Source organism: Mustelus asterias, chromosome 3 (assembly GCF_964213995.1).
Source record: "Mustelus asterias chromosome 3, sMusAst1.hap1.1, whole genome shotgun sequence".
NCBI classification, from domain to species: Eukaryota; Metazoa; Chordata; class Chondrichthyes; order Carcharhiniformes; family Triakidae; genus Mustelus; species Mustelus asterias.
Window position 1 is genome coordinate 137,112,338 of NC_135803.1, and position 15,826 is coordinate 137,128,163.

A 15,826-nucleotide genomic window follows, 5' to 3' on the forward strand; every position below is an offset into this window, starting at 1 on the left:
ATATTTCTAATAAAAAGGGATATGAGGGAACAGGTGGGGAGGTGGATTTGAGATCAGGGAGAGATCAGCCATGATCTGATTGAATGGCAGGGCAGATTTGAAGGGCTGAATTTGTCTACTATTGCTCCTATTTCCTATATTCCTATGTTTCAGATGGCATCGGGCATCAGTGCTGGGTCCACTGTTATTTGTCATTTATATTAATGATTTGGATGAGAATATAGGAGGCAATATAGGAGTAAATTTGCAGATGACACTAAGATTGGTGGCATAGTGGACAGTGAAGAAAGCTATCTCCAATTGCAATGGGATCTTAATCAATTGGGCCAGTGGGCTGACGAATGGCAGATGGAGTTTAATTTAGACAAATGTGAGGTGATGCATTTTGGTAGATTGAACCAGGGCAGGAGTTACTCAGTTAATGGTAGGGCGCTGGGGAGAGTTACAGAACAAAGAGATCTGGGGGTACATGTTCATAGCTCCTTGAAAGTGGAGTCACAAGTGGACAGAGTGGTGAAGACGGCATTCGGCATGCTTGGTTTCATCGGTCAGAACATTGAATACAGGAGTTGGGATGTCTTGTTGAAGTTGTACAAGACATTAGTAAGGCCACACTTGGAATACTGTGTGCAACACTGGTCACCCTATTATAGAAAGGATATTATTAAACTAGAAAGAGTGCAGAAAAGATTTACTAGGATGCTACCGGGGCTTGATGGATAAGGAGAGGCTGGATAGGCTGGGACTTTTTTCTCTGGAGCCTAGGAAGCTGAGGGGTGATCTTATAGAGTTCTATAAAATAATGAGGGGCACAGATCAGCTAGATAGTCAATATCTTTTCCCAAAAGTAGGGGAGAATAAAACTAGAGGGCATAGGTTTAAGGTGAGAGGGGAGAGATACAAAAGTGTCCAGAGGGGCAATTTTTTCACACAGAGGGTGGTGAGTGTCTGGAACAAGCAGGTACAATTTTGTCTTTTAAAAAGCATTTAGATAGTTACATGGGTAAGAATGGTATAGAGGGATATGGGCCAAATGCGGGCAATTGGGATTAGTTTAGGGGTTTATAAAAAAAAGGGCGGCATGGACAAGTTGGGCCGAAGGGCCTGTTTCCATGCTGTAAACCTCTACCTATACATGGATGAAGATCTTTTCCTAGCATGTTCTACACTACAGCTTGTACAGAGAAATTGCCTATTGTCTTCTGTGAGCAACACATGGATATTGATGTAATCTCCGAGCAGAGATGGACTTGCTGGATTCTGCCATTTTACTGGCATCCACTTTGGAAGAAAAATCATTGCTCCATTTCAGCAGATTAATTGCTTGGAAAATCTTCTCATGTACATCCACACCGCTACATCATCATATTCAATTTTTCATTGGGAATCAACTATTTATTTTGCTAGATTATTTCCAGGGATGACAGGGTCGCCCTATGATGAGAGGCGGAGTAAATTGGATCTATGTCCTCTGGAGTTTAGAAGAATGAGAGCTTATGTCATTGAAACACATAGGATTTTGAATGAGCCTGACAGGGTCAACATTGCAAGGCTGTTTTCCTTGGCTGGGAATCTAGAACATGGTGACATGGTCTCAGGATAAGGGGGTCAATCATTTATGACTGAGATGAGGAGAAATTACTTCACTCTTTGAAATTGTCTACCCCGGAAGGTTGGAGATGCTCCCTTGTTGAAGACATTTAAGGCTGGGAGAGGCAGATCTTTAGTCCGTCAAGGAATTTAAGCGATATGGGAAACAGGCAGGGGAATGGAGTTCAATTTCAAAATCAGTCATGATCACATTGAATGGCCTAGAGTACTCAACGTATGGTCTACTCCAGCTTCTCTCTCCTGGGTTCTTGTGTATTTGTTTCCCCGAAGCATAATTAAATCTTCATAGTCACATTGTAAATATATTGTCACTTGTTTAGCGTTTCTTTGAAGCTTCACTTTCTAATGCAGACTTGCCTCTTTGTAGAGAATCATTCACTTAGCAATCTTCTGTAAGATTACACAAAGGAGCTTCGATCTGAGACTTGGAATTAGGATTTCCAACACTTGGCAGACTGCATAACCGACACTTTCTTCACCAAGTGACTCTTGCATTCATTTATTGGGAGATCAATTGGTGTGGTGAGATTGGCATATCGGAAATTGCTACAAATCTGTAGATGTCATCCAATGTAATTCAAGTTATAAAGTCGAATAATCATCAACATTTGCCATTGTTGTATTTATCATATGATCCTTTGGGATTTTATATCCTTTCATTTCTGATCGTTTCTTTCTCCTGCAAGTCTTTGTTAAAGGAATGCAGGGCCGAGATGCAGTTACATCGACAAATTGGAAGAAATAGTGTGGAGACTTTCACTGGACCTGAGTTTGACAGAGAACTGCCCAACAATTCATTTCACATTGATCGTGTTGGTTGTGCAGCTTTGCAAACTATTGAACTGATGAATAAAGGCTTCTTCTCTGTCACTGTTACATATTCTTCTTTTATCCTGTCATTATTCTTTGCACTATCTTCTAAGATGTCAGTAACATCAATCTCTTTAGCGCTATATGACACAATGCTGGACTATGCATTATCCAACACTGTGATACATAACGTCAACCAATATAATAAAAGTTTCAATAATACAGTTCTATGCAAGACCAAAAGCCTCAGGGCCAACTTTGATTTGGTCAATCTCCTTAATGGAATCTTCACATAGAATCCCTACAGTACAGAAGGAGGCCATTCAGCCCACTGAGCCGACAACCACCCCACCCAAGTCCTATCCCCATAACCCCACGCATTTACTTTCTTAATCTCGCTAACACTAAGTGGCAATATAGCACGGCCAATCCACCTCAGCTGCACATCTTTGGACTGTGGGAGGAAACCGGAGCACCCGGAGGAAACCCACGCAGACATGGGGAAAACATGCAAACTCCACACAGACAGCCACCCTAGGTTGGAATTGAACCCGGGTGCTGTGAGGCAGCAGTGCTAACCACTGTGTCACCATGCTACCCACACACTATTGCTGAATTTAGGATATCAGCTGTCTTGGGCCCATGTGCACACTTAATCCTGCCTGTCTTTATCCCTCCGGCCCGCTATGATCTGTCAATTTTACTGCAACCAATTAATAATTTCTGTTCCAATATTTTCTCTTTGTTGCAAATTCCACTGCTTGTTTGAGTTCAGACCTTATTCAGTTTTTTTTTCCCTTTAAGTTGTCAGCTTACCGAAAATCTAACAGAAAAAAGGCTACTTTCTGCTCTATGTCATTTCTGGACAAATCTTCAGTGCTGCCTGCAGCTGATAGAAACTTGGCAATTTGCATAAAGGCTCATTGTTAGGCTTGCATTGGCTGCCACTGTGGTAGCGAAGAATTATCCAGCAGAAGGAATTCTTCCCATTCAAGCCTTCATTCTGATTGGAAAATTTGTTGTACATTGCCATTCAGTTACCTGAGCTATTGCATAAATGGAACTTACATATTTACACGAAAGGAGAACAGATTGTTCTCATCACTGCATACTTTTTAAATGTATTAATAATATCACTACAGGTGGAGACCGGAACAATGCTTCCCCAAAGATTTGAAATACCAAGTTTTTTTAAAAACTGCTCTAATAAAAAGGTGGACTAAATGTTACTGGTATCAACACTGAGTTGAAGAAACTGCAAGGTATTTTGATCATCTGCCATGTTCCTTACTTTTCTTCTGTGGAGAATTGACCCCCTTTCCCAAATTACTTCATAAATGCCAGAGGAAATTCGCTGAACTCATTTATTTGACTATCTAATGAATACACTGTTGCCAAGACAGGCGGATATAATGATGGACTAGATTTTTAGAGCCAGGTTGGAGTGATTAAATATCATTTTTATTTTGAAAACTGCTATTATTGTGAAATTTAATTCACTAGAAGTGTGTTCTAATCTTTCACCTCCTCACATTTGCATTTGTATAAGTATTGGTGGTTATCCCATGGTATTGCGCATGGCTAATTGGAGGTTAGGCTGTATTATAACGTGCAGTAAGAAGTTTAACAACACCAGGTTAAAGCCCAACAGGTTTATTTGGTAGCAAAAGCCACACAAGCTTTCGGAGCTCCAAGCCCCTTCTTCACCTGAAGAAGGGGCTTGGAGCTCTGAAAGTTTGTGTGGCTTTTGCTACCAAATAAACCTGTTGGACTTTAACCTGGTGTTGTTAAACTTCTTACTGTGTTTACCCCAGTCCAACGCCGGCATCTCCACATCATGATTATAATGTGCATCCAGCAGCAGCCATGCCTCAGGTATTTACACTCTCTCAATGTGTAACATCTTGCCCCTCTTCTCCCATTTTTTATCTTTAGAGGGTCTATGTGTTTGTTCTTTCCTCAACCTCAAGATAGCTTATTTCCACTTCTCCTTTCCCTCTGATCAGTGCAGTTTTGGGGTACCTCCCTTTCTTTCCCCCTGAATCTCTAGTGGCCACTTTTTTATTTATTAGTGTCACAAGTAGGCTTACATTAACACTGCCATGAAGTTACTGTGAAAATCCCCTAGTCGCCACACTCCGGCGCCTGTTAGGTTAAACCGAGGGGGAATTTGTCATGGTCGATGCACCTAATCAGCATGTCTTTCAGACTGTGGGAAGAAACCAGAGCATCCGGAGGAAACTCACGCAGACACGGGGAGAACGTGCAAACTCCGCACAGACAGTGATCCAATCCTGGAATTGAACCCAGGTCCCTGATGCTGTGAGGTAGCAGTGTTAACAATTGAGCCACTGTGCCACCCCATTGATGTTGTAGGCTGAGCTGGACTGTTGAAATAAATGAAGTCAGCCAATTAGAGTTGCAAAATAATATTGGGGGTTCCTATGGCCTTCACTTTATGTCTTTAATTTGGAGTTTTCGTAGTCAAATTCTCTTTCTTTATTTTTGGAAATGGAGGGTTAATTATTTTTCTCCCCGCAAAACCCTGGTGATCTTTATTTTGAATTACCAGAGCCTTAAGCATCCTTGAGGCACTGAGGTAGCATTTGCTCTGGAGTTCCAAAGACAAGTGAAGGATGTTGGCTCCAAAAATGTAATTCACAGAAATAGCCAAGGCTTTGCGGGGTAAGTAAAAGTTGGTTAAGGCATTGAAGTTTGGCAAAGGTGAACCTTGGGAAATGTTTGTCACAATTAATGAATCGATCATTTACTATCAGTCTGAGGGCATATCACCATGGGTGGGTGGGCAATCCACATGGATGCTTAAAAGTACTTGCGGAAAAAAGTAAGCCCATGATTTTATGCATGGAAAATTGTGGTGAGATCCTGATGCAAATGTTCGAGTGTTTTTCTCAGTAAAACATGCTTGTGTCCTTGCTGGACACTTCACTAGATTTAAAATGCTGAGGTCTATAGATAGATTGTCCAGGAAAAGAATATTCAATAAATATTTCCTTTCATTTCTGTAATCCTTGTACTGTAACTTGTGTATCTGAGCAATTTCCAAAGCATTCTCTGCTGCCTGTTGGCAGCTTGTGGGGAAAAAGAAATGTTTGATCAATTCAAACTCTTCAGGGAATTCAACATCAAGGCAAGTTTTCCTTTGGTTTAAAGAATAATGGCTTTGATACTAGGAACAAAAGTCAGCAGTTTGGCAAGAATCTTTATCGAATGCCATTCATGTTGCTTGTCAGATATATTCCAACAGTCGGAAATAACAATTTAACCCTCAGCAACTGTTATTTATTGTCACGTTGTATGTCACAAACTAATTTGTTTGTGAATTAAGCACGTAAATGTTGCTTTGCTCTTGCGACGTTGAAGGTTGAAGCAACTTTGATATCCAGTTGAATCATGGACAGGATGTTCTTGCCATCTGAAGTGACCACCTCCTTCTACACTGGATATACAGCCCATCCCAGAAACACAGTTGGAATCAAAAATATGGTGGTCACGAGGAAATGAGTATAGTATACATGAACTAAAGGTTGCATCAATATTACCACCTTCAAGATGAGCTAACATGCGGAAAAATACTACATCATCGCTTGAACAAAGTGTGTAATGTTGATTGACTTAGGGTTATCGTTTACAAAGGTAGCAGGATACCGGATAAAAAGCACAAGATTAAAAAAGTTAATGTGCCAGGCCAAGTGAAGTCCACTGCATTCAAGCAAAATTAAATCCGATGGTTTCAGCTCCTGAGTTCCTTGGGTTGGTCACAGAACCCTCTTTCTTGATCGTTCATTTTTATGCCGCCAGATTTGACATGGGTTGAGAGGATGTCAGCAAATGTAAACAATTATATTCTTAAACTGGGAAAATGTTGGAAATGGTCTTGTGGCCAAAATAAGGATGTAGCGTCATAGAGTTCAATGCAAATCCAGATTGCAGTTGGTCTGTCAATAATAGGTCTTTTGTTTTATAAACTCGAAAAATGGTCCGACACATTGATGCCATTTTTCTGGTTGCCTGATATTGATAGTCTGTAATGGCATCAAGTTCATAGGGGTTACTTATGGCATCAATAGCAATTTATTGAGTTGTCTTTTTAAAAAAATAAATTGCTGTCAGACACCAATCTTTTTGATTTTCGATCCAACCTAAAAAGCATCCATGCCAAGTTCCCCAAGAGTCTTCTTATTACAATTATATTCAGAAATTCTATTTCATTCCAAATCCTCAGACTGAGATTTTTGCATGTTATAGCCTTTAATAAATCCTCTTGTGAAAAAAGAGTGAAATATCTTTGGCCTTCATAATTACAATCTTCTGAATTAGTTGAGAGATGGCTAATACTAACTAAACGTCAAGACCAACTGTTGACCATTGGTTAGATCAGGGACATGCAAAACCGTAGCATCTTCTCCTATCTTTGAATACTATTCCAAGAGGATTGATGATGACTATGTTGGATGTCAAATTAATGATCAAGTATTTGTGTTTCTCATGTAGAGTAGATTGTCTCCCATGCTGAGCATATGAACATTTCCTCCTTTGTAGTGTTAATCAGCTGCCACTACAGTTAGAAATAATTGTGTGTACAGCCTTAATCTGATATATGGTGGTATACTGATCCAACTGTTTGTGGTGGAGAGCGCCAACTCAGCTGCCTGCTTTGACAATGGCATGTGATCTACTCTTAGCTGCTGATTGGACCAACTTCATGAGACAACAGGCAGATGAGAAGGGTTGCAAAGAGAATGCACAACAGTAATATGGTTCCAACGCAATTGTTTAACATTACCCACCATTTTCTTCTATGCATATAAAGAACAATCTTTGTATCAGATGACTAGTATAGTGTCGATGCTATCTGCTACCTGCTTATGAATGTCTAATAATACTTTCATTTATTCCGCACATGTATAAAAATATGCATACATTTGTCTTAAAGACAGCGTAAAGAATATTTCAGAAAACGGATTGAATTGTGATCATCTGCTAAAGGTTTGAATTTACTGTAATCTAATGAATCTTGTAACTATTCAAACAATTCATTTCTTTAGAACACAAATTTGATGCGGTCTCACAAAAGTGGCAGAACTGTTGCAAAATTATACAAAAGAAGCATATTTTGGAAATTAGAAGCTAGGCTTTTTCTGGTTAAATGTAGTGAAAGTGTATTTATTAATATGTTGTATGAGGAAGCGGGGCTTAGCCACATGAAATATTTGGTATGTAGTTAGATGTTGGATGAGGAAAGGTTGGTCAAGCTGGGAATGTTTCCATTGGCATTTCGAAAAGTGAGGAGTGACTTGATTGAAGTATATAAGATCCTGAACGGTCTTGACAAGGTGGACGTGGAAAGGATGTTTCCTCCTGTGGATGAGTCCAGCACTAGGGGGCACCATTTTGAAATTAGGAGTCGCCCTTGTGTAGGGCAGACATGAGGAGATTTTTTTTCTCTTAGAGGCTTGTGCGACTTTGGAACTCTGCCACAGAAAGCAGTGGATGCAGGATTATTGAATATTTTTAAGGGGGAGGTGGATAGATTCATGATAGGCAAGGGAATCAAAGGTCAGAGAGAGTAGACAGAAATGTGGAAATCGAAACACAAACACGTCAACCACGATCTTATTGTATGAGAAAGCAGGCTCAATGGGTCGAATGGCCTATTTTTGCTCCTAGTTCACACTTTTGCATGTATTTCTGATTGTGCACTGAAACAAACCCAATTACATGGCTGAACTTTGGTTTCCAAATTGTTTTAATAACCTTTTGCAGAATCTGTGTGAGCTAGATCTGCAGTGAAGTGATATGATATCAAGCTATTTGGTACTGAATGCGTTTGTCTCCCTGAGTTGGGCCGTGGGGTTGAGCGTTTGTTGCAAAGAATGACTGTAACCTCCTGACGACTGAAGGGAAAAATGTTGGTGTCTTTTACTTAGGCTCAGATACTTTTAACAGAGAAGCTCTATGATATAAAAGTAAATCAGTGTTTATAATTCTTACCATAGCACCAAGATATTGAGACGGTCTCAAAGAAAACAAGAAAGAGCAAAGACATTCCACTAGCAGAGTAGTAGTCAAAAAGTTTAAAGACATACAGACCACCCTAGGGGAAAAAAATGATAATACATTGCTTAGATAGCTTTTCAATCTTCATCATTCATCAGCATCTCCTAGTTGTGCACCAGTTGTGGATTATAACTGACACCCTAATCGCATTTCTTTACCTACCCTAAATATAATTGGCAAATTAACTAACCTGATAATAGCTGTTCTGTAGATAATTCTGATTAAAATAAGATTAAAATAAAATACGTGCACAGCTTCACATCACAAAAATAAAATTACCATTAATGTATTTTGTACAATCCCGTTGATAAATTTTAAACATGCTTCAGGTGCCTATATGCATAAGCACAGAAGCGTTATTAACCCCATATGCTCTTGCATAGTAACTAACAACATTGAATAATTATCATTTTTCTCTATCGCACTTCCAAGGGAAGAGCTTAGAAGAATAATACATCTGCTAAGTATGGTTTTTCAAACGTTTCAAGTTCTAAATTAATCAGTTACATGTAATGTTTGTAGCAAGTTACATTTAAGTTGGGGTGGCATGGTGGCACAGTGGTTAGCACTGCTGCCTCACAGCACCAGGGACCCGGGTTCGATTCCCAGCTTGGGTCACTGTGTGGAGTTTGCATGTTCTCCCCATGTCTGCGTGGGTTTCCTCCCACAGTCTGAAAGACATGCTGGTTAGGTGCATTGACCTGAACAGGCGCCGGGGTGTGGCGACTAGGGGAATTTTACAGTAACTTCATTGCAGTGTAAGCCTTACTTGTGACTAATAAATTAATAAACTTAAGTTATTCCTTGAAAATCCTGTATAATAAATAAATAATACAAATAAATATTGGTATAATAATGACCAATTCATAGAAATCATAGAAACCCTACAGCACAGAAAGAGGCCATTCGGCCCATCGAGTCTGCACCAACCACAATCCCACCCAGGCCTATTCCCATACCCCTACATATTTTACCCACTAATCCCTCTAACCTATGCATCTCAGGACACTAAGGGCAATTTTAGCATGGCCAATCAACCTAACCCGCACATCTTTGGACTGTGGGAGCACCCGGAGGAAACCCATGCAGACACGAGGAGAATGTGCAAACTCCACACAGACAGTGACCCAAGTCGGGAATCGAACCCAGGTCTCTGGAGCTGTGAAGCAGCAGTGCTAACCACTGTGCTACCGTGCTGCCCCTGTGTACTTCTGTGTACTTCCACCCTGACTGGGACCCGGGTTCGATTCCCAACTTGGGTCACTGTCCATGTGGAGTTTGCACGCTCTCTCCGTGTCTGCATGGGCTTCCTCCGGGTGCTCCAGTTTCCTCCCACAGTCTGAAAGGCCTGCTGGTTAGGTGCATTGACCTGAACAGGCGTCGGAGTGGGGCGACTAGGGGAATTTCACTGTAACTTCATTGCAGTGTATAATTATACTCCACGTTTTGTCCCAAATATGTATTCTACTGAAATCAATTAACCATTAATCTTAATTTCAAGTGCGGACGTGTTTTCCCTTAGTATAACAAATCAAACATAATGGTGAAATCTAGCTTGGGCATTCAAGAATACCTTTTTAAACGTATTTATGCTACAAATAGTATCAGAAACCAGCAATAGGAAACATTCAAGCAGGAGATGGAAAGGGAGCAAACTGGGCACATTGTATTAAGGAAAAACTGGGGAAAAGATTGTTCTGTGGCTAGTTCAGATTCAGATGTAAGGTATATCAAAAACAAGTGTGTTCCATGGGTAAATAGAGAGATTAGCTTAAATTTGAAACTGAAGGAGCAGATATGAGGATTGCTTAATAAGAACAACTTGATTGGTAAGATTTCAAAAATACTTGAAGATCAGAGATACCGAGGTGTGCAGAAGCACAGCTCATTACCAATATGGCACAAGTGGATAAGGCCTAGTAAAGTCAGACAGAATATTTGATTTTATATCCAGAGGCACAGGATTACACGTTAAGGTAGTCCTTTGTGGTTAGGACTTGCTGGAGTATTGAGTAGGATTCTAGTCACCCATTGTAGGAAGGAATTAAAAACAGTTCACAAAATACTTTCACCAGAGGTGAGCTGTTACAGTTATGAAGAGAAACTTAAGAAGTTAGGGCTTTTTAACTCAAAATTAGAAAGTTGAGGAGTGACCTGAACAAGATCTTCAAGATTATGAAGGGCAATGATTGGGTAAACCGTAACAATTGTTTCTTTTGATCAGTGTGTGGGAACAGCATGGAACAAATTTAACTAATCAGAAAATAATTGAAAGCTGGGGAGAAAACATGGGTGGCACGGTAGCACAGTGGTTAGCACTGCTGCCTCACAGCAGGTTCAATTCTGGCCTCGGGTCAATATCTGTGTGGAGTCTGCACATTCTCCCCACGTCTGCGTGGGTTTCCTCCGGGTGCTCTGGTTTCCTCCCACACTCCAAAGATATGTTGGTCAGGTTGATTGGCCATGCTAGATTGTCCCTTCGTGTCAGGGGGACCAGCAGGGTAGATATGTGGGGTTGCGGGGCTAGGGCCAGGGTGGGATTGTTGTCGGTGCAGACTCGATGGGCCGAATGGCCTGCTTCTGCAATGTAGGGATTCTATGATTCTAAGATTCATTCTATGAAAACAAACTTTATAAAGAGAATAATTTGAATGTCAAAAACATTGCCACAATAAATTGTTAAAATAAAGTCACTAAATGATTTAAAAAGGGAATTGACAATCGCAAGATATGGAGAAATGGTATGGGAAGAGAGTAGTATTAAAATAGATATAGCTCATGCTGGGAAGAAACATCAGGGAAAACATTTTGGATCGAGTTGACTATTTCTGTGCTGTAAAATTTTAGATTCTAAAAACCTGGTGCATTTGGTTTGAAAATGTGACAGATACATTTTAATGTTTTGTGTACAGAGTTTGGAAGTGTGAAAAGTTGCTTAAAGCATTTTACTGCATCGTTTTTTTTTGATAGTTCTGAAATCTGGCAATTTCTTTGGACTCCATATCAAATTCTCACATATTTAAAATATATATGATGTAAGGGAAAAATGTCTTTAAACTGCCCTTACCCCAGCCTCAGCAGAAAATGTAATGTTCCACTAGTGCAATGTGGCTATTGCCATGTCAGTCTAAGTGGCATTGTCAATCACTGCATCAGCACAGGCAATTTATCTGCCGTGGACTCATTAAGAACCGGATTTACAAAATGCAAGCACGTTTTCTTTGGAATCCTCACAGGAACAAAACTTTCGATGCTCATTCTAACCAATTAAAGAGCAGTTTAATAATCCTCTTTACCATCCAACTGCACATTTGACGCTAACCTCAATCTAAATTAGGAACAGTAAACTTTATTAACTTTGACAATTAGTTGATCTTTTGTTAAAATTACAATAATCAAAATAATGACAGTCACTCTCTATTGTGTTTTCAATTTATGTAATTATTGGAGTCTTCCCAGGTTAATCTCATGGCGGTTGCATTTCAACCATTCATCTCATGGTGGACAGAATTTTCCGAGACCCCTTGTCTTGTATATTAATGCACAAAAGAATCTTAGCAAGGCATCCTGCAGTTTCGCAGGCCAGTGCAACAGAGTGCTCAGAAAATTCTGCCTATTATTTAGTCAGATCATCCAGTGAATCTGTTACTTTTAAAAATGTTTTGGCAGGATTCACGTTCTGTTATTGTTACATATTGTTTAAATTTGAAATTGTTTGTGACAGGATTACCATAGTGCTTCTTATGGGAAATTGTAAGAAGTCTCACAACACCAGGTAAAGTCCAGCAGGTTTATTTGGAATCACGAGCTTTCGGAGCACTGCTCCTTCATCACCTGATGAAGGAGCAGCGCTCTGAAAGCTCGTGATTTCAAATAAACCCTTATGGACTTTAATCTGGTGTTGTGAGATTTCTTACAGTGCCCACCCCAATCCAACGCCAGCATCTCCACATTATGGGAAATTGAATGATGCACTGCCGTTTTATAATGATACCAGATAAAATACGATTATGGAATTAATCAGACCCTCCCCTTTAAAATCAGGAAATCCAACCACTGTGAATAAAAGATCCTAAATCAGTTTGAGATTAACTATTGTTTGCAAGAGAAGGTTGAAGATTTATTTGTAAATTTCCATCTCCTAATCAGGAGAAACTATCTGAAATAACAACACTTCTGTCGACACATATATCTTTTGCTTCCAAATGTAGGTGTCGATTTTTAACTTTTGGTGTAAAATAGGTAGTTAATGGGACAGTGGCCTTTGTCCCAAGCAAAAAGTCAAAGATATTCTGTGGCTTTCTTTTGCATCAATCCAGTAGGCTGTACACATTAAAAGCACTCCAGTGCAACTCACTGGATGGGAAGTACATTAAATTGGTAGATTCCAATATAGCACCAGTTGGTCGGGGATGTAGGGAATGATATGCATGGACTGGTAACAAAGTGGAGTGTTTTAGTGGGGCCTTTAAACTCGGCTGATTAGGTTGCTCAATGCCAACACAAAGGGTCAAACCGCATGGCGCACACTCTATTTGTCCATCAGATTGTGAGCTGAAAACACACATTTCATAGGATGCCAACAATTGTAGTAAAAACAAAAGAGGTCGGCAAGCCAAAGGCTCTCACTAAGATGGTGATGGCTGGAGTGTAGCATAAACAGAGCAATAAGTGACCTGATTACATTTCTGACCCGCTACTGTCCCATTTACACAAAGCTGTTGCAATTAAACCTAGCTCTGTGACATCCAAATGTCATAGGTGTGCATAAAAATACGATTTTTGTAAAGAGAGGCATTGTTTCAATTTCAGCTGAGCCAAACTCGTAGTTGAATAACCACAGCAGCAAAATATTACACTGTATCTGTCACTTTTTCAGATGGGAGTCAGCTTAAAAATAGAAATTTCATCTTTAATACGGTTTCATGGCAATTTATTGTAATTTACCTGGGTAATGTTCGAGAGTCCTATCAAATATGAAATAACACAGACCACGGCAATGAAAATTTCTCTTCTTCCTCGTAGCAACTTGGGAAACTCATCCACCAAAGCAGTTATAAAGCCTTCTACTGTGCAAAACTGAAAATTAAGAAGTATTCAGTTCATTTTTGTGTAAAGATTATGTAAGCTTTTGTTTGGAAACAGAACAATTCAATTATAAATGCAAAAGCTTATTTACAAAGCTAGTGTACAAACTTGGGCATTCCCTGTTATCAAATCAGTAATCATTATAACTTCTTGACAGCACTGTGTTTGGCAATTAGTCAAAATCTGAAGACGATGCGTTTTACAAATAGCACGGCTCTGAATCGAAGATAGAAACAAAATGTTCTTGAGGAGGCACTGGCCTCAGTCCCTTCCCAATGGGTGCCTTTTGGTTTCTTCATGTATTCAACCACCCTTAGATTTAAAATTTGTTTTGTCCTTTTCTTGCCTTTGACTGCCAGTCTGACCTCTGAATAACTTTGTGATCTTTAACGTTACTCAATCTCTAAAATATTTTTTCTCTCCTTTTATATTTTCCTCTCTCCCACACATATCTTCATGATAACCCCGCGAAACAATCTCCAAAAGAAGCTGTGCAAGGCTGCAAATTGGTGTACTAGCATTTGTACTGTAAGTGTGGGGCGGTATGGTGGCACAGTGGTCAGCACTGCTGCTTCACAGCTTCAGGGAACCGGGTTCAATTCGGCCTTGGGTGGCTGTGTGGAATTTGCACATTCTCCCCGTGTCTGCATGGGTTTCCTCTGGGTGCTCTGGTTTCCTTCCACAGTCCAAAAATGTGCAGGTTAGGCGGATTTGCCATGCTAATTGTCCCTTGGTGTCCATAGGTGTGTAGGTTCATAGAATTATAGAATCCCTACAGTACAGAAGGAGGTCATTTGGCCTATCAAGTCTGCACTGACCACAATCCCACCTGGGCCCTATCCCCTTAACCCCACGTATTTACCCTGCTATTTCCCCTGACACTATGGGGCTGTTTAGCATGGCCAATCCACTTAACCCACACATCTTTGGACTGTGGGAGGAAACTGGAGTACCCAGAGGAAACCCACGCAGACATGAGGAGAACGTGCAAACTCCACACAGACAGTCACTCAAGGCTGGAATCGAACCCGGGTCCCTGGTGCTGTGAGCCAGCAGTGCTAACCACTGTGCTGCCCATAGCTATGAGAAATGTGTGGGTTTACAGGGATGGAGGGCCTGGATAAGCTACTCTGTCAGAGTCCGTGCAGAATCGATTGGCCAAATGGTCTTTTCTGCATTGTAGGGGTTCATTGAAAAATTCTGAATGACTTTTTTTCATGTTAATGCTGATGCTTATATCTGCACATGTAAGTCAACTCCCAGCCATCGTTTGACTGCCGTTCTTTAAATTTTGTACGTTGGGCTCCAGGGTTTCTGGAGATTCCACTCTGTGACTGGATGCTGAGAAGTGAATGGCAGCAACTCAAGGTGATTTGCTCTTCAGTCTAGTGGTAAAGTACCTAACCTTCACTTAACTTCTCCAGCTCGCATGCCTGAGTCTGGGAACTCACTCTGTGCAAAGTGGTCATTTGCACCTTACTACTCTTTTACACACTGAGAATGTTGGTATATGAACCGATAGCTGAAGAAACAAAGTACAAGGTTCAACAGGACCAACATCGAACTGTCTTACAATATTGAAAAAAGCATATGTTCTTCCTTAAGTTCTATCTTTTAAATGTACGAGTTAATTTTAATAGAATATATTTACCCAAAAATCTAGGGACAAATTAATTTTTTGAATGGACCTCCCTCATATTAAGTTGATCTTTCTCTAAACCCTAGCTATGAATGTAACATTACATCCTGCCCCTCTCCTTTCCTTCTCTATGAACGGTATTCTTTTTCTGTATAGCGCACAAGAAATAATACTTTTCACTGTATTCCAATACACATGACAATAATAAATCAAATCAAATTTTGTAATCTATTTTGTGCCAAATCATCCAAGGCAGTGTGTCCAACGCATCTTTCACTTTCCAATGTGAATATTGGCAAATGTTAAAAAAGGTAATTGCCTGCTTCCGTCACACTCGCTATTAAGTGTTGACCACACTGCTGCATTTGCCATCTGGCAAACCGATCTTTTCTTATCTGGCATGGAACCGTCTCAGCCTGTGCACTGGACATGAATTCATTTAGACTGCTATACAGCATTTTTTTTTCATTGGAAGCTTACATTGTGAAGAGAACAATTCTTCACACTGGCATATTTAGACAGCCTAACTTGGACTACCGTTGACACACAAAACATTGATTTTACTGAGAAATGTGATTTCTATTACAGCACTTCATC

The 15,826-nt window shown here is 40.2% G+C and overlaps 1 protein-coding gene across 3 annotated transcripts in view; it reads right to left on the reverse strand.

Annotated features, from left to right (window-relative positions):
* slc6a1b (solute carrier family 6 member 1b) overlaps window positions 1-15,826 on the reverse strand; it is a 47,423-nt gene that overhangs the window by 19,425 nt on the left and 12,172 nt on the right. For 2 of the 3 annotated variants that reach the window (XM_078209732.1, XM_078209735.1), the window contains exons 11-12: window positions 13,450-13,581; window positions 8,437-8,539 (exon numbers count right to left, since the gene is read on the reverse strand). In XM_078209732.1, coding sequence (XP_078065858.1) covers window positions 8,437-8,539; window positions 13,450-13,581 — 235 coding nt within the window. The remainder of the gene's footprint in view (window positions 1-8,436; window positions 8,540-13,449; window positions 13,582-15,826) is intronic. The other variant, XM_078209733.1, reaches the window with a different exon arrangement.